We start from the raw sequence: 23,511 nt of genomic DNA on the forward strand, positions 1-23,511 counted from the left end.
TGTGATGGATGGAAGGTTCATACATTTACTATGTACCTATAAAAAAAGGGATTGTACTTCCTGTTCATGAATCTGTCTTCCTCTTTTCAGCAGTTATCATTGTAAATTCCTACATCAGCAGCTTCTATTTAAATTTACTGTACAACAAAGTTCTGCTGTTTGCAGGGAATGCACTCCCCGAGAATGTCACAGTTGGTGACTCTCACAAATGTACAATTTGTAATTTATGTGCAGTGTGATGAGAAAACCACAGATGAGTGAACACTGAAGTCCAGTGAGCAATAAGATACAGATTAAGTATCATGCCAACAAGCAAATTCACAAAGAGAGATATGTAAACAGCAAAACATTAGATTACTATCCTAGCATGATTGCAGATTTTTACAGGTAGATGGTATTATGGAGCATGTTCTTGTGGTGTTTTGAACCCAGAATCCATAATCACATATAAATTGATCAGCTTTCAATAAACAAACTTAAAACATTATATCAGCATTATTGATAAGTAATTAATCAAATTGTGCAATTTCTCCCTTTGGTCCATGCCCATTCGAAGGATACTCAGAGATCAGAATTAACGGACCTCTTAAGCGTTAATTCATATCTCTCTCTCTCTCTCTCTGCACTTTTTCTGCAGCTGTAATACCGTTCTCCACTCTGTTCTGCTACCCTAATGCAGTTTGTATGGTACAAACTGCCTGTAAAGCACACAAAGCAACACTTTTCATTGTACCTCAGTACATGTGACAACAATAAATCAATCTTCCATTGGATCCTCAGAACTTGGGAATTCTCACTCAAAAGAATTCATGGCTGCAATATTAAACTGTGATTTATTGAGTCAGGGAGTCTTTGGTGAGTACATAAAAGTGCAACTGGTTTTTAACATACCTCTCCCTCCCCTTTGTGCATTGGGATCACTTCTGACAGAACCTCATTGAGGGATAGCTTGAGGAAGTAGCTTCATGGCAAGTTTAAAATGTTGATGTACTCATAAAAGATCACTTCTGTTTGATTAATCAGTACTGGTGTGATGATTCTATTAATACAGAGGAACCTCGATTATCTGAACGAGATGGGCGGGCACTTTTTCATTCGGATAATTGATTATCCGGTTTATCGATTAAATGCCTTTCCACGGGGGCTCAGAGTTTTCTGTTTAAGTCCATTCCCCATTCAGGAGACAAGGCAGCAGCACACCACACATGAGCCCCTGCCCTCCTGCCCATCCCCAAATCCATCCAACACAGCCCTGCCTGGCCCCCAACCCCATCCAATGCTGCATTCCCACCCGGCCCACACCCGCAGCCCCCCATCCTATACAATATCACGCCACCTCCTACCTACCTCCATGGGCCCCCCCCCCAACTCCATCCAACCTCGCCCCCTGCCCACCCCATCCTCCCGCCCCATTCCTGTCCAACCACGCCCAATAACGCCCCCACCTCAGCCCACCATTCCTTCCCCCCAGTGTGCTCACTGTCCAACATCAACTCCACCCCAGCCCTCCACTCCGCACCCTCCACCCACAACCCTGTCCAACACCACTTCCCGTCCCTGCTTCGGGGCTGCCAGACTGGATACCAACAACAAGACTACTTCTGTCTTTGTGAGGGTGAGTCTCTAAATAGCCCGCATACACACACACACACATCCATTTACTACAACTTTTTGACAGGTCCCACCTTTGAACTGTACAGGACAATGTTGGAGAGATTATCTGAGTAAAGGGGGGTTTGGGGTACACTCCTGTGTAGAACTCCAGGGAAAGTGTGGGGGGAGAGCGTGGGCGGGCAATCAGTCATTTGGAGACAGTGCCTGAGCTCCCATTGATATCCAGGACTGTTCTCAGAAGCATTTCAGTAAGCTGAGTTCATTTTTAATCATTATAAACAAAGGACGCGATCAGTGTTGGAAACACCTCTTTGATACAATGTTTCTATCGGGACTTCACAATCTCCTTCAGATAATCTGATATTCAGACAATTGATGTTTGGATAATCGAAGTTCCTCTGTAAATGTGCAGTCATTTTTCGTTACATACAACATCCTTACAGTATCCACATTTTAAACATTGAACGCAATAGCTATGGACCAATGAATTAAAATTTATAACCAGTCAAGCAATTTCTAAAATTAGTTTAAGATGAATTTGAAAAGATTCTTTTTGTTGTGATTTGAATTAAGACATTTTACTCATTGTCTCACTTGTGTCATCCTGTTTTTAATCTACTGTTCCAGACAGCCGTAATACTATCTATACATTTGGACATATTCCTGGAGATTTTAAACACTTGTGCTCCAGTCTCTAACCCTGCCAAACAGCCGTTGCTTCCCTGTCCCACTCGCTCAAAAAACAGGGGGAACAGGCACAGCATTTTGTTTTTCCTCTCACCCTGCACACTCCAGGGTCCATGAGATGTAACCTTTAATTCTTGGATACTCCATTACAATGCTGCAAGACTGGCAACTCAACACCTGGGCATAGTACATGATACTCTCAGGGTTAAATATATTCCTGCTGAGTAATGTTTCAATTAAGTTAGTGGCTGGAACTGCATGTTTGTGTTGGCTTCCTGTGTATCTGTGCAGAATTAATAGGTAAACGTGTCCAAATGAGGCATTGTACAAGCATTTGATCAGAGACATCTAATACATGGCTCAAGCATGTTAGTAGTCCCCTGCCTGTAACACAGCTGCTCATACCATTCTGCTTAGAGGGGCCACGTAAGAAATATTTATAACACTTCAATCTGCTCCTCGTCCTGCTCCCTGTTTAAACCTGTCTCTCTACAGATCATCAAGATGTTTAATTTTTAACTATTAATTCTATTCTGTAACCTGGGTTGGGGAATGGTTGCCAGTAAGCATCAGATTCATTACAGGGCACTGGCAAGGTAAGAGAGAGCGAGACCTGCTATTCCGATTTGCATTGAACAAGCGTCAGTCCCATTTTGTGAAGCATTTTATCTGAACTCCATAGTTCTCAAAACCTACAAAGTAATATGATAGAACATCAGCCAGATGGAAACTTTTTACAGCTGAACGTTTATTTATAACCTTGAGTTTTGCAATCTTCACAGTCTGCAAATATTCTTAAAATTTTCTGGTACAATATGCGAATTACATCATGCAAAGGCTGCTAATATACGTTCTCATTTTTGCTATTTATTGTTTTCATAACGGAGATTCATGCCCAAGCAATTCACCCTGCCCTGTGTGTAGCAGCTCCTAAATGTTTCTCATCCAAAATTTTCATTCTTCAGTTTAAATTCCTTCATGGCCTCAACCCATTTTCATTATATTGCCTAGGATTGCATCCCTGAGAACTCAAATGCTGGCCTCTTATGTAATCAAACTCCCTTTACCCCTCCACAGTACTTGTGCAGTCTGCACTGTACCAGGTCTTCAATCTCTGTTCCCTCCCTAAAGTCTCTTCCCTCACCCCCTCCTATGTTACTGTGCCAATTATCTCGGATTGCATCAATGTGAAGCAGCTTGGTACACTGAAAAGCTGGGGCTCCAAGAGCAGGTCAATGGTTGGGAATTCTACATTGATTCTCCCAGAACTCGAATATGTGAAAGTCAGGAGTGTGGTGAATAATCTCCACCTCTCTGGATGGATGCATCTCCACCGAGCTCAACAACACTTACAGCTGAGCAGCTTGCCTCATTGACACCCCATCCATCCCCTTAAACATTCACTCTTCCCACTAGTGGCACAGCACTACCAACTATCTGTAAGATGAGCTGCATCAGGAGCTCATCGCAGAACTATGAGCACATGTACGTTCTTTTTGAGTTGTTTTGTTGTTTGGATGGTATTAGTGTTTGCCCGTGTAACACTGAACGGGCACGGATTTTGAAGAAAGACCGTCATTCCTCAAAACTGGTTTGTTCATGACTGAATAGCCATTACACCACTATATTACACTTGATTGGTACCCATTCACCATCTTCAACATTCACCCCCTTCACAAACAATGCACAGTGACAGCAGTCTGTACCGTGTACAAAATGCATTGCCACAAACGACCAAACCACCTTCAACAGCAGCTTCCAAACCCAATATTCTATTACCCCAGAGCAGCAATGGGTGCAGGGGTACAGCACTGCCTGTAAGCCACACACCATCCTGAACCAAAAACAGAAGTTGCTGGAAAAGCTCAGCAGGTATGGCTGCATCTGTGAAGAGAAATCAAAGTTAAAGTTTCGGGTCCGGTGACCCTTTCTCAGATGTTCTTGTTTCTGATTTATAGCATCTGCAGTTCTTTCAGTTTCCACACACCATCCTGCGTTGGAAACGTATCGCTGTTCCTCCACTGTAGCTCGGTCAAAATCCTGGAACTCTCTCCCCAACCGCAGGTTTGGTTAATCTACCTCACCACAGACTACACCAGTTCAAAAAGGAAGCTCGTCACCACCTTCTCCAGGACAATTAGGGATGGGAACAAATCCTAGCCTTGTTACTGACACACATATTGAAAGAGCAAATTTAAAAAAAGGAGCTATCCAAATGCAAGTTATTAGAATTTTAATGATAAATTAATTATTAATCAATGAAAAATAAGAATCTTTCACCTTTATCCTAGCTGCAGTTTTGTGCCTAATTGTCATTAAATGCAGTCAGCTTTCTCCAAGGGGGGCAACGCAGCACTCACCAGCTCTCTACCAGCAACTTAGACCCTTGTCACCTCCATTTAATTCCACTCCCTGCTCTGTTCCCTTCACAGAAACTGCCTGACCCTCCACAGAATCTGCTTGGCCTATTTAGTATTTCAGTATTATCTGTTTTCCCTCCCAATATGCCTTAAACCTACCCCAAAGGATGCATGGGAGTGCAGGAAATTGAGCATGAAGTCCTGTGGGCATTGGACAGAAATGTACATTAAGACAAAAAAGGCAGCACTGAGTTTAAGCTTGTATGCACACTCCTCTGTCCTCAAATGAGATAAAATATTTTTGTGGCTCAAGAGTTTACTACAATGGAACGATATACTCTGGCCGCGTCTACAGACATTCACCAGAAGGGAATTATGTGTTGAGCACATATTTGACCATTCATCATTTGCTGAGTTAACTGCACAAGCATTGCTTAGCAACCCATTCAAGCAATCCAAAGTCTAGTGTCGGAATAATACACATACTGTCGATTACACTCTATGAAGGACTTATAACTTCGCCATTGTTGTACTGTTATATTTTGTATTTGGTTCATTCCCTAAAATAGTTTTCCAGATTTTTGCAGAGTTTATGCTGTTGCAAGTTGGCCTTGTTCAAGATAATTGCCATGACTGTTCAGATATACGTGACAAACTACATCAGCTCAAGCTGGTCCAACATGCAGCTAACAAATGAAGATGTCAGAAGCCATGTTACTTGAAATACTTGAAGTCTCGTACATTGAAGTCTATAGGGCAAGTGCTGGAAAGTAGGACTAGTGTAGATTTTGAGTAGCTTTTGTCAGTGCTGACTCAATGGGCCAAAGTGCCTCCTCTGTACTATATGATTCTAAATTTCTATGAACTTGTCTCCTTAACCAAGGCAAACTCCCCTGACTTTAAATTTGGCTGTTCTCTTTGCAGATGTCCACTGAGCAACTGAATTTTTCTTGTGTGTTCTCTTTTGTTTCAGATTTCCAACATCTACATTGTTTTGCTTTTTGTTAGTTTGTTAAATCCAGGCTGAGAGGATAGATTATAATGAGACAGGACTGTGTTCAACTGAACCTATTTATATCACAGATTTATATAGCAACTTTTGTAATCACAGAAAATATCAGTACACTTTACAGACACTGAGTTGTAGCCACCGTTTTAATGCAGGAAACAAAACAGTCACATGTGAAATCTAGCTTGTGTATGAAGGAGGATCTGAATGGGTGTGAGTATATAGGAGTGTGTGTGTGTGTGTGTGTGTGTGTGTGTGTGTGTGTGTGTGTGTGTGTGTGTGTGTATCAGACAGTGTATCATGCAGTGGGGTCACCTGTTGTTTGACATGAACCCAAGGCCCTGGTTGACACCATTCCCATTGGTGCGATGACAGATGCTTGAAAGTGCTCAAGCATGCCCTCATAAGAACAGGGTACAATGCTTAACTCGTCAACCACCAGTTCCAACGTGCCACAGCAAGAAACCATAATGATCTCCTCAGGAGATAGACACAGGCTGCAACAGATAGGGCTTGCCGAGACGAACAACTACGCCATGTTCTTCGCACCCTGCAACACATTATCGATGAGGATGAACACCTCGCCAAGACCTTCCCCGTGCCTCCATTTCTCGCCTTTAAACAACCACCAAACCTTAAACAGATCATAATTCGGAGCAAACTGCCCAGCCTTCAGGACAACAACACTGTACAACTGTGCCACAGCAGCTGCTGCAAAATGAGTATTAACACAAGTAACACTATTAAACATGGGGAAACCTCCCTCAATGTATACGATGAGTAGTCATGTGACTTGGTTAACATGGTCTATCTCATACGCCACAGGTAAGGATGCCCTGAGACATGATATATTTGTGAGACAAGCAGTCGCTACAACAACAAATGAATGAACACCACACAACCAGGTGGAAGTGTTCCTTCCCAGTCGAGGAACACTTCAGCAGTCCGGGACATTTGGACTCTGACCTTCGGGTGATCATCCTCCAAGAAGGACTTCGGGGCGAGCAACAATGCAAAATGGCTGAGCAGAAGCTGATAGCAAAGTTTGGTACCCATAGGAATTGCCTCAATCATGTCACACTACAGGTGACCCACTGCACAATACAATCTCTCACACACACACACCAACATACTCACACACCCAGATAGACCCTCTCTCATACACAAGCTCTCTCTCACATGCACACACATACACCACTGTACTCACACAAACACACACATTCTCTCACACATATTCTACCTCCTACCTAAGATCGACAAGCCTGACTTCCCCAGCTGACCCATCATCTCAGCCTGCTCATGCCCCAACAAATTCATCTCCACCTACCTCAAGACTGCCCTATCCCCACTGGTCCAGGAACTCCCCACTTACATTGGGGACACCACCCATGCCCTCTACCTCTTCCAAGATTTCCATTTCTCTGGCCCTCAACACCTCACCTTCACCATGAACATCCAATCCTTCTAGACCTCCATCCACCATGACCAGGGTCTCTCAGCCCTCAGTTTCTTCCTCTTCCAACATCCCCACCAGCACCCTTCCACTAACACTCTTATTTGTTTGGTTGAACTAGTCCTCACCTTCAACAACTTCTCCTTCGAATCTTCCCACTTCCTCCAGACGAAAGGGGTAGCCATGGACACTCGCATGGGCCCCAGCTATGCCTGTCTCTTTGTCGGTTACGTAGAGCAGTCCATCTTCCTGAGTTACACCAGCACCACTTCCTAACTTTTCCTCCGCTACATTGATGACTGCATCAGCACCACCTCGTGCTCCCATGAGGAGGTTGAACAGTTCATCAACACATTCCACCCTGACCTTAAATTCACCTAGACCATCTCTGATTCTTCCCTCCCCTTCGTGGACCTCTCCATCTCCATCAACGATGACTGACTTAACGCTAACATTTTTACAAACCCACCGACTCCCAGAGCTACATGGATTACACCTCCTCCCACCCTACCTCCTGCAAAAATGCTATCCCATATTCCCAATGCCTCCATCTCTGCTGCATCTGCTCCCAGGAGGACCAGTTCCACCACAGAACATGCCAGATGACATCCTTCTTTAAAGACTGCAACTTTCCCTCCCACATGTTCAATGAAGCCCTCCAACGCATCTCATCCATGTCCCACACTTCCGCCCTCGAACCCTACCCCTCCAACCGTAACAAGGACAGAACCCCCTGGTACTCACCTTCCAACCTACCAGGCTCTGCATAAATCACATCATCCATTGACATTTCCGCCACCTCCAAACCGACCCAACCACCAGGGATATATTTCCCTCCCCATCCCTATCCATTTTCCGCAAAGACTATTCCCTCCGTGACTCCCTAGTCAGGTCCAAGCCCCGCCAACAACCCACCCTCCACTCCCGGCACCTTCCCCTGCCACTGCAGGAATTGCAAAACCTGCGCCCACACCTCCCCCCTCACTTCTATCCAAGGCCCCAAAGGAGCCTTCCACATCCAAAGTTTCACCTGTATTTCCACATGTTGTATCCACTGCTCCTGATGTGGTCTCCTCTACATCGGGGAGACCAGATGTCTTCTCACAGAAGCGCTTTAGGGAACATCTCCGGGACACCACTGCCCCGTGGCCAAACATTTCAACTCTGCCTCCCACTCTGCCAAGGACATGCAGGTCCTGGGCCTCCTCCACCGCCACTCCCTCACCACCCGGCACCTGGAGGAAGAACGCCTCATCTTCCGCCTTGGAACACTTCAACCCCAGGGCATTAATGTGGATTTCACCAGTTTCCTCATTTCCCTTCCCCCCACCTTACCCTAGTTCCAAACTTCCAGCTCAGCACCATCCTCATGACCTGACCCACCTGTGAATCTTCCTTCCCACTTATCTGCTCCACCCTCCTCTCCAATCTATCACCTTCACCCCCACCACCATCCACCTACTGCACTCTCAGCTACCTTCTACCCAGCCCCACCACCCTCCCATTTATCTCTCCAACCCTGAGGCTCCCTTCCTCATTCCATCCCAGGGAAAAGACTTTTTCAGCACCACTCTAATCTTGACTCCTCTCACACATACCCCATCATGCTCTCTCTCACACACACACACACACTTACTCAAGCTTACACACACATATATATACACATGTACACTCTAACATGTGCACTCACACCCATGCGCACACATTCACATGCACACTCAATCTGTCGCTCCTACATGCATACATATAAGTTTATCGGGTGAATTTGTTTTGGCAGAATTACAATTTATTTTGCTCAAAAACTGCATGAATCCACATAAAACTCTGTAAAACTATACAGAGGATTTGTCTGTCTGACATAGCATTGGGACACAGCCAGACTTCACACCTATTGTTAGGAAAGCTGAGCTATCTTGAAAATGTAATTTAAAAGAAGTTCTGGGATTTACATATCAAAGAACAGAAACCAGCATATCCCGTTATAAAAGATGAAAGTTTTAATCTAAGATTATTTACTGTATCACATCTCCATGAAGTAGAATGGGCAGAGTTGGCCTTCCAGTCACAAACATTTTATTGGTGATAGATTCATTAGTGAGGCTGTAAGGGGGCAAAGGGTGAGAGAGAACATTAGTAAATCTATCAGCTCACCAGGGAAATCACTGAGGTAATGAACTCCTTGGAAGTGATTGTGCAATCTCTTGTTTAAAATTACATAAGGCATGAACCTACAATATAGATTAAAAAAAATGGAATGCTACTGTAATGAACAGTGGTGCCATTGATTAAATTCACATCTGAGATTAAGAACTGATATGTAGCAAAAAGGGTGGTAACTGCAATGTTAAAGGTTTGTGTATGATAAGCCCTGACAACAAGTCAGACCTTTGAACTACTTGTGGATATACAGAACATTTTAGAAAATGTGTTTTTACTTAAAACAACGTCTGTAAGCCAAGCCTGACTGATAATGTAATGTCCGAGAATAGAATTCACTCACTGCTATAAGTTTCTCTGTCTGAACCCTGGAATGTTGTACCTTCCGTTGTGCCAAGGAAGCTTCAAACAGAGAGAGAGACTTTAAAAGGCAGAGTGTAAAGCAACCTAATTACCTCTTCTCAGAAACTTTATCTGATCTGTTATATTCCAGACTATGCACATTAGCTAAAGGACACATTTGTGTTTTACCCTTCCAAAAACATACAAAAAAGGATCCAAAATGATTGTATCTGCAATTGTCATTGGGCTGACGTACTGGTTTGCAATAATGTACTATGAAAGTCACAGCATGAGGATCGCCATTATATACCCCTGTACTCCAGGTAAAAACAAAAGTCATTCCTTGCTCTGAGTGCTCGAAACTAGTCACTATTGAACAGAAGCAGGGCAAGAGAATTTCCACTAACCTACAAAGTCGAGAATCTCAAAATTGACTGCTCCCTGCCAATGTCAATGCTACTGGTATCACCCAATACAACAGTTGCGAAGTTTCACTACTATCCATCATGAACAACCCAGAGACCAATCGTTTTATATATATATATATATGTATATATATATATATATACATACACACATACACACACACACACACACACATACACAACCTTGAACTCCCCACCACCTTTGAGGGCAACTAGGGATGAGCAATAAATGCTGGCCAGCCAGCAACACCCACATCTCACAAAATGAATAAAGGCAAAAAAATTTTTTCTTTACGTTTCAATTTTCATTTGTAACGTGTGTGCATGCGAGTTTCATTTTAATTTTTCTCACTTATATCATTTGGCTCCATTTAAAATGTAAATCCATTTGAGCTGGAAGAAAGGTTTTCAGAAGGATGGAGAGCCTTTTTAATTCAACCCATTGCAACCAACTGAGAAGCTGGGATGCATTAAGAAAGGGAGCCAGTTGATCCTTTCTCACCTGGAAGCATCACATTTTGGGGTATCCAGCCTGGAGCCAGAATAGAATCCATGGAACTCTACGTTGTGGAAGCAGGTCATTCGACCCATTGAGTCCACACCGACTCTCTGAAGAGCATCCCACCCAGACCAACCTTCCTACCCTATCCTAATAAGTTGAGGAACATCACCTGGGACCCATCCCAGCAAACGTGACGGAGATACATTGGCTGCGACTTCACAATTCTGCTGAGATGATGGCTTTCAATGTGAGGACGTGTGTGTCAATTATTTTGGAAAACAAAATTGTTAGCTTCTGCAAATAGGCTTGTGCCAATTTGCATAATGCAGTGCTTGGGAAAATTCATCTTTTCGGTTTAACGGAGAGTTGATAAACTCTATTGCTGCTTCTGTCCTACTCCAACCATCACATATGTCAACATAAGTTTCAAAAGTGTTGTTACTGCATGACTGCAACACCTAATAAGTGAGTTTGCAAAGATGACAAGGAACTCTGAAACCAAAAAAGCAACCTATGAAAATCAAAACGTAGCCCTTGACAAAATCTTAAGAATAGGTCTTAAAATAAAATTATCCTCTGATGGATGATATTCAAGGCTATAAGTTTTGTTATAAAAGAACAGCAGAGAATAGGTTAATAATTTTTTGAGAAAAAGAATAACGAAGACACCTGCTTTTAACTATGGGTGAGTCGCTATGACAACTGAAAAGCATTAGACAAACTGTTTCAATTATGTTTGTAGATGCTCAATGTGTTTTCGTAAGTACTCTGGTGCTAAAAATATAAGCAGATTCAGGTGGTCCCCAACCCAACCGCATTGCAACAGTCGGTATGAGAATGGATTGTTTACCAAATGTCTGACAATCCATCTGAGCCATCAACAAGCTGTTCCAGAAATAGAAGCATTAATGCCTTTCTAAGATGCCTGTGTACAGGTCACCCAATTGACTTTCTGGAGCTGTTCCATTGTTTGAGGACAGTGGAAAAGAACACCCACCAACTGCAATCAGGTAGCTCAAGGTCCCATGATTACAATTTATTTTGAGCAACACTGTTAAAGCTATAATCATAACCAGACAGACACCCCTGTTGAGGGAGAAAATGTGCCAAAGAGCTTCCAAATTTATTTACAATACATGACTCCTGAAAAGTGCAACAGATGAAACAAGATCATATTTTAATTTTTGAATGCGTATTTATGCTTTATAGCTTCATGACAAGTTTAAATGTTTCTCCCATAGGAGACTGCTTTTGTTTAATGGTAATAAAACAAAGTTACTTCAAAGGAATTTTCACAATATTGATAAAAGTTGATGTATGAATAAGCGTTTCACTTGATCTGCAGTGGCTCTGCGGACAGCATGCTTGCCTCCGAATCACAGGGTTGACACTTTAAATCCTCGGAACTGCAGTGCATTATTGGAGAAATGCCACACTGTTGGTGATAGCTGTCTTTCAGATGAGTTGTAAGTATGAAGTTAAGAAGGATCAATCTGTGGCTTGAGACATTGAAGCAACCCCCTTGCACAGAGTCGTGGAATATTGAGACCAGTTCTGGGACAGAAGACACATATTAGAAAGGGATAGATTACACCTCAATATCCATGCACAGGTTCATTAGTTTGGTCAGGGAAAGTTTAAATTCTAAGGAGAAGTGAAGAGGGAAATAAAACTAGAAAAGAGAGAGAGTATAAAAACAAAATGGTAGCCAACTTAAAAGAAAACCTAAAAATCTGCTCCCAGCTTATATACAGTAAGCAATTGGTAAAAGGTGGAATGGGTCATACAAAGGACAAAGAGGATGGTACAAGCCTAGAGGCACAGGGCAAGGCTAGAATGTTTTATGAGTGTATACAAAGCCCAATAGCCTGCGCATCAGCCAGGTACCTGCTCTGTCTCTCAGGATGTGACAACTGTCCCCCCACAGACAAGCTTGCAGTTGTAATGCTGGTGTCCTTCAGTCAGCAAACTCAAACTGCTGCTGCTCATGCCAAGCTGATACAATCCAAATTTTGGATATCAAGTCTCAGAGTGGCTCAACATCATTCTGCAAGTCATATGCAACTTTCGCTGATGAATATCACCAGGTATTCACTGCAGTCAGGTGGGTAGCACTGTTAGGAGCACTCGGACAGGCACGACGTGTGCTCAAGTAGTGGAAAGGGATCATGAACCTTGTGTAGATCAAGCCGCTGTTGTAACCAATCAACCAGCCTCTGATTCATCATTTTGGCTCAAACATAACAGGCTGAATGCCAAAGGATAAAGCCGTCATGGCCTCTCCAAGGCTATCTGACATTCACCAACATGACACTCTGCATGGTCACACATCATTAATCAGCTACTGAACAGAGTCAATAAGGAGACAATGGCTGAGTGATATTATCGCCGCACTGTTAATCCCGAGTCATACAGTATGAAAACCCTTTGGACCATAATCCCAAATTAAACTAATCCTACCTGCCTGCATTTGGCCCATGTCCCTCCAAACACTTCTTATTCATGTACTTATCAAAATGTCTTTTAAAAGTTGTAACTGTACTCACATCCACAACTTTCTCTGGAAATTTATTCCACACATGAACCACTGTGTGTAAAAATGTTGTGACTCATGTCTTTTGTAAAATCTTTCTCCTCTCACCTTAAAAATATGCCTTCTACTCTTAAAACCCCCCAACCTAGGAAAAAGACATGTGCTATTCACCTTCTGATTGTACAGCATCTCCATTCATTCTGCAGTAGCAGAATAAAGTCAAAAGCGTCTCATCTGAAAGTTGTGCTGGTGAATCTTAACACCACTAGTTAAGGGGGAGAGGTGGAATGTGAAAGAATGGTAGATCAAACATTAAACTTACAATAGGCCTATTCTCCAAGCTTCTAGTCTATGCATGGCATGTGGGATGACCCCAGAGATAGTAATACTAGAAAAGTTAGATCCTATTGTGAAACATGACTTGATAGATGAAACAATTTATTTTGTTAACCTTCGCTTCAGTTACTGAACATATCCATAATAGGCTGCTAATGCACTTTTAACAAAAGAACATAAACATTTACAGATAAAAACCATACTGCACCATGCAAAAACTATGAGAATAATGTCATTACAAACAACAGAAAGACCAATCCTTGTTTCCCAGCAATGCCCTTCCAGAAACTCAAATGTTACAGAAACAGTATCCCTAATTCCCACACTAAAGCTTCTTCTTGAGCTGACACACTGCAAGCAGTTTCCTTTCAGAAAATTTCTGTGCCTTCAGTAGATATTATTTCATTCAATTAATGCATCTTCCCAATACCCTTAAAAAAAACTGCTACTCAGCTCACTATTAGAAAACTGCTCTCCCTAAACTCAAGAGCTTTGTAGGTGTCATCCTTTGTGATAACCCCACAGCCTTTTACTTCTAAAACCTTCTTCCCACTAACTTCTATGCAGCTTCGGACTTCTTAGCACTGTCTGCTTGGAGTGTGGTTAGGCCTCTTCATCTTAGATTAACCTGTTTCTGTCTCCTTCTCTGGCCACTGTAAAAGTCAAGTCAGCAAAAACCTCAGCAATCATCTCCCCAAGGTAGCTTGCTGGACATTAGAAATTGATCACATGACTTATTTTAAACAGTGCTTTAAGCTCAGTGTTGAAAATGACCTTCGGACCTGTAAAAATAAAAAAATCGGTCAGTAGGTCACAGAACTGAAAGACTAAATTCCACTGCGCTGGCCTTTGATAATACTGAACCAACAGCATTACTAAACTGAATTTTGCATCCAAGGACCTTAACTGATACCATACACACTTAAAGCTGGTTCACTGCTCATTAATATTAGCACTGGGGTTCTGACCCCTGTATTGAAACAAAGTAATGCGGACATTTTTAATGTATAATTCCAAAATGTGATTTTTTTTAAAAACAGGATTGATACAACTAAAAATGGCAATACACTGGGTGATTATGTGAAGAGTCAGATCCACAGCGTATCACAAATGCAAAAGGAACTTCAAACAATAGGCCTTGAGGCTGGGGGAGTGGGAGAAGAAGCAAATCAAAATAGATTGGACTGGTGATCTCTGGTAGCAACAAAGAAAGTGAGTCACTGATGATGCCTTGCTCAACAGCAAGCTACACTTTACAGATTCTGTCCAAAGCTTAAGTCACATTTTGTGTTTTTGCCTTTGAAGAATATACAAGTACAGGGGTTAAAAAGCCAATTTCAACTCTACTACAATACCCTAGTGGATTTTCTCATCTATACTAATCTGCTTCAAGCATTAGTTTGCTCTGAAGATCACAGTCCTGTTTATCTGTGTTGCAGATAAAGGAATACCACTCTCACCCTGAGTGCTGCAAAACAGATAAAAGGAAACAGGACATTCTCACACCCTAAATATTAGTATTCAATCATGGTCAAAAGGATTCAGAAATGCAGGGTTTCAACTACTCTGCAAAACTAAGGATTGAGAAACCAACAGTTCAACTACCAACATCAACACGACCAATAATCTCCACTTAAAGGGTTGCAACAACAAGCAATTATCTGCTCTTTGCAAACAATAAAATGCAAAAGAAAAATGGCCCCAACAGTTTGTGGGAAACCAGAGGATTGGGAAACCTTTACAAACCAGCAGGAATATTGAAAAAAACAATAAGGGGGGAGAAGATGAAATATGAGAGCAAGATAGCTAGTAACATAAAAGACAATTACAAGAGTTTTTTTAAAACATCTGCAAAGGGAAAAAAAGGCAAGAGTGGATATTGGAAAATGAAGCTGGAGAAATACTAATGGGGAACAAAGAAATGATGGAGGAACTAAATAGTAGTTGGCGTCAGCTTTCACATTGGAAGGCATGAGCAGCATACCACAACTTCAGGAGAGTCCACGGGCGGGGGTGAATGTCATGGCCACCACTAGGGAGACGGTGTTGGGGTAGCTGAAAGGTGTGAAGGTCAATAAATCTCTTGGACTGGATGAACTACACCTCAGGGTTCTGAAGGAGTTAGAGGAGGAGGTTGTAGAGGCATCACTGGTGATTTTTCAGGACTCATTGGAGTCAGGGAAGGTCCCCAAAGGACTGGAAAATGACTAATGTAACACTCCTGTTTAAGAAGGGAGGAAGGCGGAAGACAGAAGACTATGGGTTGTGTAGCCTGACCTCGGTTGTTAGTAATTTTAGAGGTTGTTATCAAAAATGATATTGTGGAGTAGACTCAGAATTAAATATTCTTTCAGTGGTTTTAACAGGTTCCTTTTAAATTTTCCTCCTCTCACCTCAAAACTACGCCCCCTAGTTTTGACCTCCTCCACCCAAAGGAAAGGACCTTTGCAATTCTCCTTATCTATGCCCCTCATGATTTTATAAACCTCTGAAAGGTAACACCTCAACCTCCTACACTCCAGTGAAAAAAGTCCCAGCCTATCCAGCCTCTCCTTATAACTCAAATCCTCCATTCCTGGCAACATTCTAGTAAATCTTTTCTGAACCCTGTCCAGTTTAATAATATCCTTCCAATAGCAGGGTGACCAGAACTGCACACAGTATTCCAAAAGTGGCCTCACCAGTGTCCTGTACAACAATAACATGACTTCCCAACTCCTGTACCCAAAGGTCTGTACAATGAAGTCAAGTGTGCTAAATACTTTCTTAACTACTCTGTCTACGTGTGGTGCAACTTGCAAAGAACTATGTACCTGAACCCTGAGGTCACTTTGTTCAACATCACTAACCCTACCATTAACTGTATAGATCCTACCCTTGCTTGTTTTATCAAAATGTAAGACCTTGCATTTATCCAAATTAAACTCCATCTGCCACTCCTCAGCCCATTGACCCAATTGATCAAGGTCCCTTTGTAATCTTATATAACTTTCTTCACTGTGGACTACACCACCAATTTTGATATCACTCACAAACTCACTAACCTCGCCTCCTAAGTTCTCATCCAAATCTTTGATATAAGTGACAAACAAAGTTGACCCAGCACCGCTGGTCACAGGCCTCTAGTCCGAAAAACAACCCTCCACTCTCTGTCTCCTAACATCAAGCCAATTTTGTATCCAATTGGCAAGCTCACTCGGAATCCAATGTGATCCAACTTTACTAATTAGTCCACCATGCAGGAGGCTTTACTAAAGTCCATGGCTACAAAGTCTATTGCTCTGTGCTCAATCGTTTTGATTACACCCTCAAAAAACTCAATCAAGTTTGCGAGACGATTTCCCAAGCACAAAGTCATGCTGTCCATACCTAGTCAGTCCTCACCTCTCCAAATGACTCTGAATGTTATCTTTCAGAATCCACTTCAACAACTTAGCCCCCACTGTTGCCAGACTCACCAGTCTATAGTTCCCAGTCTTCTCCTTGCAGCCTTTCTAAACAAAGGCATAACATTAGCCACCCTTCAGTCCTCCAGCACCTAATCCATGGCTGTAGATGATACAAGTACCTCTGCTAGGGGCCCTGCAATTTCTTTCCTAACTTCCCACAATGTCCTGGGATACACTTGAACAGGTCCCAGAGATTTATCCACCTTTGTGCTTTAGAGACTTCCAGTGCCTCCTTTGCTGTAATGTGGATATGCTTTCAAGACATCAATATTTATTTCTGAGTTCCCTAGCCACCATTTCTTTCTCCACAGTAAAAACTGGCAATAAATATGCATTTAGTATCTCTCCCATCTCCATGACTCCACACATAAATGACCTAATTGATCTTTAAAGGGTCCTATTCTCTCCCTAATTGCTCCTTGACTTGGAAGTGCATGGTAAACTAGGGTGCAGTCAGCACAGCTTTGTCAAGAGGAAGCCATGCCTGACAAATCTGCTAGAATTGTTTGAGGTGGCAACAAGTAAGTTAGACAAGGAAGTCAGTGAGTGTGACCTATTTGGATTTCCAGGAGAATTTGACAAGGTACCGCACAGGAAGCTGCGAAATAAGCTAAAATACATTGTGTTATTGGCAAGGTACTGGCAGTGATAGGGGATTGGCTGGCTGACAGAAGGCAGAGATCAGGGATAAAGAGGTCTTTTACAGGATGGAATCTGGTGACAAGGGAAGTTCTGGAGGATCCTGTTGGGACCACAACTATTCATGTTACACATTAACAATCTGGATGATGAAACTGAGGGCATTTTTGCAAAGTTTACAGATGACACAAAGATAGGTGGAGGGAACAGGTAGTGTTGAAGAAATGGGGAGTCTGCAGAAGGATATGGACAGGCTAGGAAAGTTGACAATAAAATGGCAGACGGAATATAAAGTGGGATAGTCTGAGGTTAGGCAGTTTAACAGGAGGAATGGAGGCATAGACTATTTTCAAATGGGAAAGGCATTGGAAATCAAACATAAAAGAACGTTGGAGTCCTAGTTCAGGCTTCTCTTAAGGTTAACATGTGGGTTCTAGTAACGTTGGCATTCATTTCAAGAGGTCTGGAATACAAGAGCAGAGGTGCACTGCTGAGGCTACATAAGATTCTATTCAGATTGCAGTTGGAATATTGTGAGCAATTTTGGGCCATGTTTCTAAGGAACAATGTGCTTCCATTTTAGAGGATGCACAGGAGGTTCACAAGAATGATCCTGAGAATAAAGGAATGTCATACGAGGAGCAGGTGAGGATTCTTAGTCTGTATTCAATGGAGTTCAGAAGAATGAGGGAGGATCTCATTGAAACTTACAGAATGTGGAGAGGCCTGCATAGAGTGGAGGTGGAAAAGATGTTTCCACACATAGGAGAGACAAGGACCTAACGGCGCAGCCTCAAAGTGAAGGGACGATCGTTTTGAACTGAGAATGAGGCATAATTTATTCAGACAGAGTGTGTTACTACACAAGGCTATGGAGGCCAAATCATTAAGTGTATGTAACAGAGAGATGAATAAGTTCTTGACTGGTTAGGGGAATTCAAGGGCTATGGACAGAAAGCAGGAGAATGGGGTTTAGAAACATATCAGCTATGATCAAATAGCAATCAGACTCAGTGGGCCAAATAGCCAAATTCTGCTCCTTAAATTAATCTTGTTGCAAATAAATGAGGGGGTGAATAAAGAATGAGAGCCAGTCATCCCTCCTCACCTGGGAGCTTAACATTTAGATTATCTGGAACTGTAACTAATTGGGGAACATTGCATCGGGACCTGTTCACAGCAACTGTTTGAAAAATCTTGATGTGTGAAATTTTAATCATGTTTTAGTGGTTCTGTTCGCTGAGCTGGAAGTTTTTGTTGCAAACGTTGATGGAATTTGTGGATGAATGCATCAACAGACACATCGACCTGGACCCAATATACCAATCACTACAGCGGACAGCTGAAACTGACACCCGGAAGCGGCAAGGACAGACCACTATAAATGCTGGAAGAAACATCAAAGAAGCGCTTCGCAGGAGGCTCCACAGCACTGATGATGTCTCCTAGCCAGGGGATGAAACGTTTGCAACAAAAACTTCCAGCTCGGCGAACAGAACCACTACAACAAGCACCCGAGCTACAAATCTTCGCACAAACTTTTAATCATGTTTGTTTATAAAGCACTTCAAAGTCACTTATGGTATCTGAAATGCTTTAATACAAATGTAATGAAAGGCAAATAGGGATTAAATTGTTCTCTCCTTCCCTCACAAAGATTTGGATAACTGACCGTGATTGAGTTGATGAATAAGCCCAGGTGGATATAATCTCTGCTTTGGAACTGCTGGGAATATGACAAAATGGCAAGTAATCAAGGATAAATAATGTTAGATAGAGTTTCTCGAGCCTTCTTTAATTTAATTTTAGAGAATATTCCTCAATAGGCTGAATTGGATAATGATAAATTGCTTTGGCAAGTAGGTTAATATCCAGAAATGATAGATTTGATAATAATTGGCTAAATCACTGGATTTGTGCTCAGATGCATGCCCATCACTCCAGAGGCTACCAGACTATATTTGAATCTCCCCGGAGAGTAAAACACCAGCACAAGCATGACCAGGTCCTTAAGCAGTTACTTGAACACTTAAAGGCCTCAATTAGCCTAAAATAAAACAGGCCACCTGTGTTTTTCCCTACTATTGGTAGGACGCTAAAAGTCATGTCCCATGACTTTTATTCTCTGTCTATCACATTGGCTGAAGGTGAATGCTGGCTGGAGCAGGAAGAGAACTGATAGAACTTGTTGCTATTCTTTCATCAGCTTCCCATGAAACAGAATGACTCTGTATTTACCAACTTCATTTATGCAAAATGAGACTTAGGGAAAACAGGAATAGCCCCGTTCCTGGTTGTGTGTACTTGATGCTATTATGTGATTGTCCCTTCAATCCCAAAGTGGTGTCCCATGGATAAGGATAGCCATTTTGCTGGTTTAACTTGGAGTATCTTGTAAAGTAAACATGATGAATGATAGTGCAACATTGCAGCTATTTGCAAATGACAAGAATATAACCTACGTTACTGCAGAAATGTTTACAAACACAACTGCCTCAGGTCTGTCTCTTATAAGCATCTTCTTTACGCTGCCCAAGTTCCCGTGGGATCACAGTGGATGGTGATTCCTGTACCCAATCAATTATTAACTATTTCCATACAATTGACAGTTCTTTCCAGAAATGAAGCAGCACAAATGCATAACTAAAAACATCAAGCAGTTCAGTTTTCAATTTTGTAGAGAACACAAAAGCTGGAACATTGTTACCTGTGAGAATGACTGTGCAGAAGTTTGAAAGGATACTGACAAGTTGGTGGAGTGGGTGAATAGGTGGTAGATGAAGTTCAATGAGGAGAAGTGCAGGATGATAGATTTTGGGAGAAAGAACATGTATTAATGGGATAAATTAAAGGATACTACTGTAAACGGCATGGAGGAAAGAAAGAGACCAGGGCATATATGTGCATGTCGTCATTAAAGGTAGTAGAACAAGTAGAAAGAGCTCTTAATACAACAATAAATATTCTAGTCTTCATTAACAATGACAGACAGTATAAAAGCAGGGAACTTACTAGTGTAAGACGCTAGTTAGACTCAGCTAGAGTACAGTGTACAGTTCTGGGTGCCACACAATAAGAAGATATGAATACAGTGAAGAAAGTGAGATTGGGTTTACAGCAATGGTTCCACTGATGAGAAACTTCAGTGATATCAATGGATTGGTGGAGTTGGTACTGCTTTCCTCAGAGAGGAGAAAATGATGGAAGTTTGCTTGACACTTTCAAAACCATGAAGGGACTGGACAGAACAGATAGGGAGAAACTGTTGAGTTTGTGAACTGACCAGGAACAAAAGGGCATCAATTTTAACCAATTGTCAAAAGAGGTAAATATGATGCTAGGAAAACCTTTTTCATACCGTGAGTGATTCACGTCTGGATTGCATTGCCAGCAAATATGATGGAGGCAGTTTCAAACGAAGTAATCAAGAGGGCATTTAGTGATTACTTTAACAGAAATAATGTGCAGGGTAATGGAACAGGAAAAATGGCATTAAGTGATAATGCCCATTCAGAGAGTTGGTGCAAATGTAATGGGCCAAATAACCACCTTCTACTTTGTTACAATGCTGTGATTGTGTACTTTATAATAGTTGGCTAAGCACCCATAATTGGTACAACATAAATATTACATATTAAGTTATTTTCTTTGCTGGCAACAACAAAACTTCACATTAACAATTAACATGTAGTTTTTAAATCATTGCACTAATTGTTACTTCTTGATTGAATAACTTTTGGCAAATTGTATCATGTTCATCACTATATACTTGAGCAGGAGCGGTCCTTCTTTCAGACAGTGATTAATAAACACAAGCAACAGCAAAGCAAATACATTTGTAGAATAGGTCAAAGCTAACACATGAGAACTTGAATACCATGAGACCACATTGACTCTCAATACTAAAGCAAAGGAGAAAAAAAGACTTCTTACCTGGTGCTGAAGGTTTGAGTTCCTATCTATTGCTCGCTGTGGGCAGAAAATCACTGTATTAAATTTTCAGAAATAATAAAGCATTCATATCTCAAATTGCCTTAAATTATTGACAATGGATGGGCATTAAGCAATTATATTTTCACAATTACACCCAAGCTGACAATCTAATGTACCTGCTTAGACACTTATTAACAAGTAATATTGTTCCCCCACATTATATTGATTTGAGGAGCCCCACTATCAATAGCAACTTGGTGGCTTCAGCCACAGTGAAGTGGAACATTGAAGATTCTGTCAACAAAATAGATGAAAACAGAACAAGCCATTTGTCAGTCAAGAACTTGTAAAGAAAGTACTTGTCTTTATAAATCACCTAGAAAATGTTCTGGTGCTGAGTTGTATAGCTGGGTACAGTTGAAGGAGGCATATTGAGGAGGGAGAAAACATGCTGAGAATAAAAGCTTGAAATAATCCAGTACAGGAATGGAAAGTCTGTACTGACTGTCCCCTCAGCAATACCTCATATCCCACACGCATAGAATTACCTCAAAATACAATTGCTGTCATTACGAAGGCAAACAACTGCAAATGTTTATATACCGTTAGAAAATAAATGTAATTTCATGTACCAGGAAGATCTCCTTCAAATGATACAAGAGGACCTTTCACATCCACCCTAACTTGGTTTAACAGTTCATCTCAGCACAGCATGTCTGGAATGCAACACTCTCTTAGTTCAGTACTGACCTCAATCCTAAGCTCAAGTTGAAATTGAACTCTAATGCACAGTTTTCCAATTCAGAGAGGGAAAGGGTACCAACTGAGTGGAGCAGAAACTTGGAAATGACAGCTAGCTTCTAAGCTTGAGTCCTGTTGAAACTGCTTTTGTAGTAAACAGATCAGTGAAGGAAAATATCAGGGAAAGAAAAACATGCAATTAGGCAACTTAGACAACACTCACCAAACAAAGAAGTCTTACAACTAGCAGCTGTTGTCAGTGAATAACTGGAATTAGGTTAGACTCAGACATGTCAGGGTCAAACGCAGAGAACAGACAATTCATGTTCACTGAATAAGATAAGGAAAATCAATTTTTATCTGGTCTTGTCTGACTTGCCATTTTTAAAGCTGGGAAAGTGTTTTTTTAAACCAGATAATTGTAAATTGTTCACTTTGGGAGAAAGAATGATAAAGCAGAGTATTACTTAAATGGAGAATAACTGTGGAATTGGGAGATATAGAGCCATATAATTGTTCTAATGTAAGAATCACAAAAAGTTGGTATCCAAGAACGGTATATAATCATGGATGTTAATGGAAAGCTATCTTCTATAATGAGAAGAACTGAACATAAAAATAAGCATATTATATTTGGGGTAGCACAGTGGGTCAGTGGTTAGCACTGTTGCCTCAGCACCAGGGACCTGGGTTCGATTCCCACCTCAGGTGACTGTCTGGTGGAGTTTGCACATTCTCCCCGTGTCTACGTGGGTTTCCTCTGGGTACTCCAGTTTCCTCCCACAATCCAAAGGTGTGCAGGTTAGGTAAATTGTCCATAATGTTCAAGGATGTATTGGTTAGGTGTATTAGTCTGGGGTAGATGAAGGGGAATGGGTCTGGGTGGGTTACTCTTTGGACAGTCATTGTGGACTTGTTGAGATGAAGGGCTTGTTTCCACACTGTAGGGATTCTATTCTATTCTATATTTCAGTTATATGAGCGTTTGGTAAGACCACACCTCTAATACTGTTGCACTTTTGGGCTTATCTAAAGGAGGACTTAAATTCATTCGAGGCAGTTTGAAGATATTCCATGTAACAATCCAGTAGACTAAGTAGTTTGTCTTTTGAGGAAAGGTTGGACAGGCTGAGTTTGTATCCAATGGAGTTTAAGAAGAGTGAGGGTGAATTGTTTGATGCATATAAGACCATGAATTGTATCAGCAAGGTGGACATGGGAAGGATGCTTTCTCTTACAGGTCCGTTCAGACCCAGGGCGCACTGTGCTTCTATATTGTCAGGCATCCTTTAGGGCAGAGATGGTGAGAATTGTTTTTCCTAAGACAGTTA

The 23,511-nt window shown here is 41.7% G+C and overlaps 1 protein-coding gene across 2 annotated transcripts in view; it reads right to left on the reverse strand.

Annotated features, from left to right (window-relative positions):
• LOC132821934 (uncharacterized) overlaps window positions 1-23,511 on the reverse strand; it is a 462,849-nt gene that overhangs the window by 371,488 nt on the left and 67,850 nt on the right. For both annotated transcript variants that reach the window (XM_060834915.1, XM_060834914.1), the window contains exon 2: window positions 21,440-21,475. In XM_060834915.1, coding sequence (XP_060690898.1) covers window positions 21,440-21,475 — 36 coding nt within the window. The remainder of the gene's footprint in view (window positions 1-21,439; window positions 21,476-23,511) is intronic.

The sequence above is a fragment of the Hemiscyllium ocellatum genome, chromosome 13 (genome assembly GCF_020745735.1).
Source record: "Hemiscyllium ocellatum isolate sHemOce1 chromosome 13, sHemOce1.pat.X.cur, whole genome shotgun sequence".
Classification (NCBI taxonomy): Eukaryota; Metazoa; Chordata; class Chondrichthyes; order Orectolobiformes; family Hemiscylliidae; genus Hemiscyllium; species Hemiscyllium ocellatum.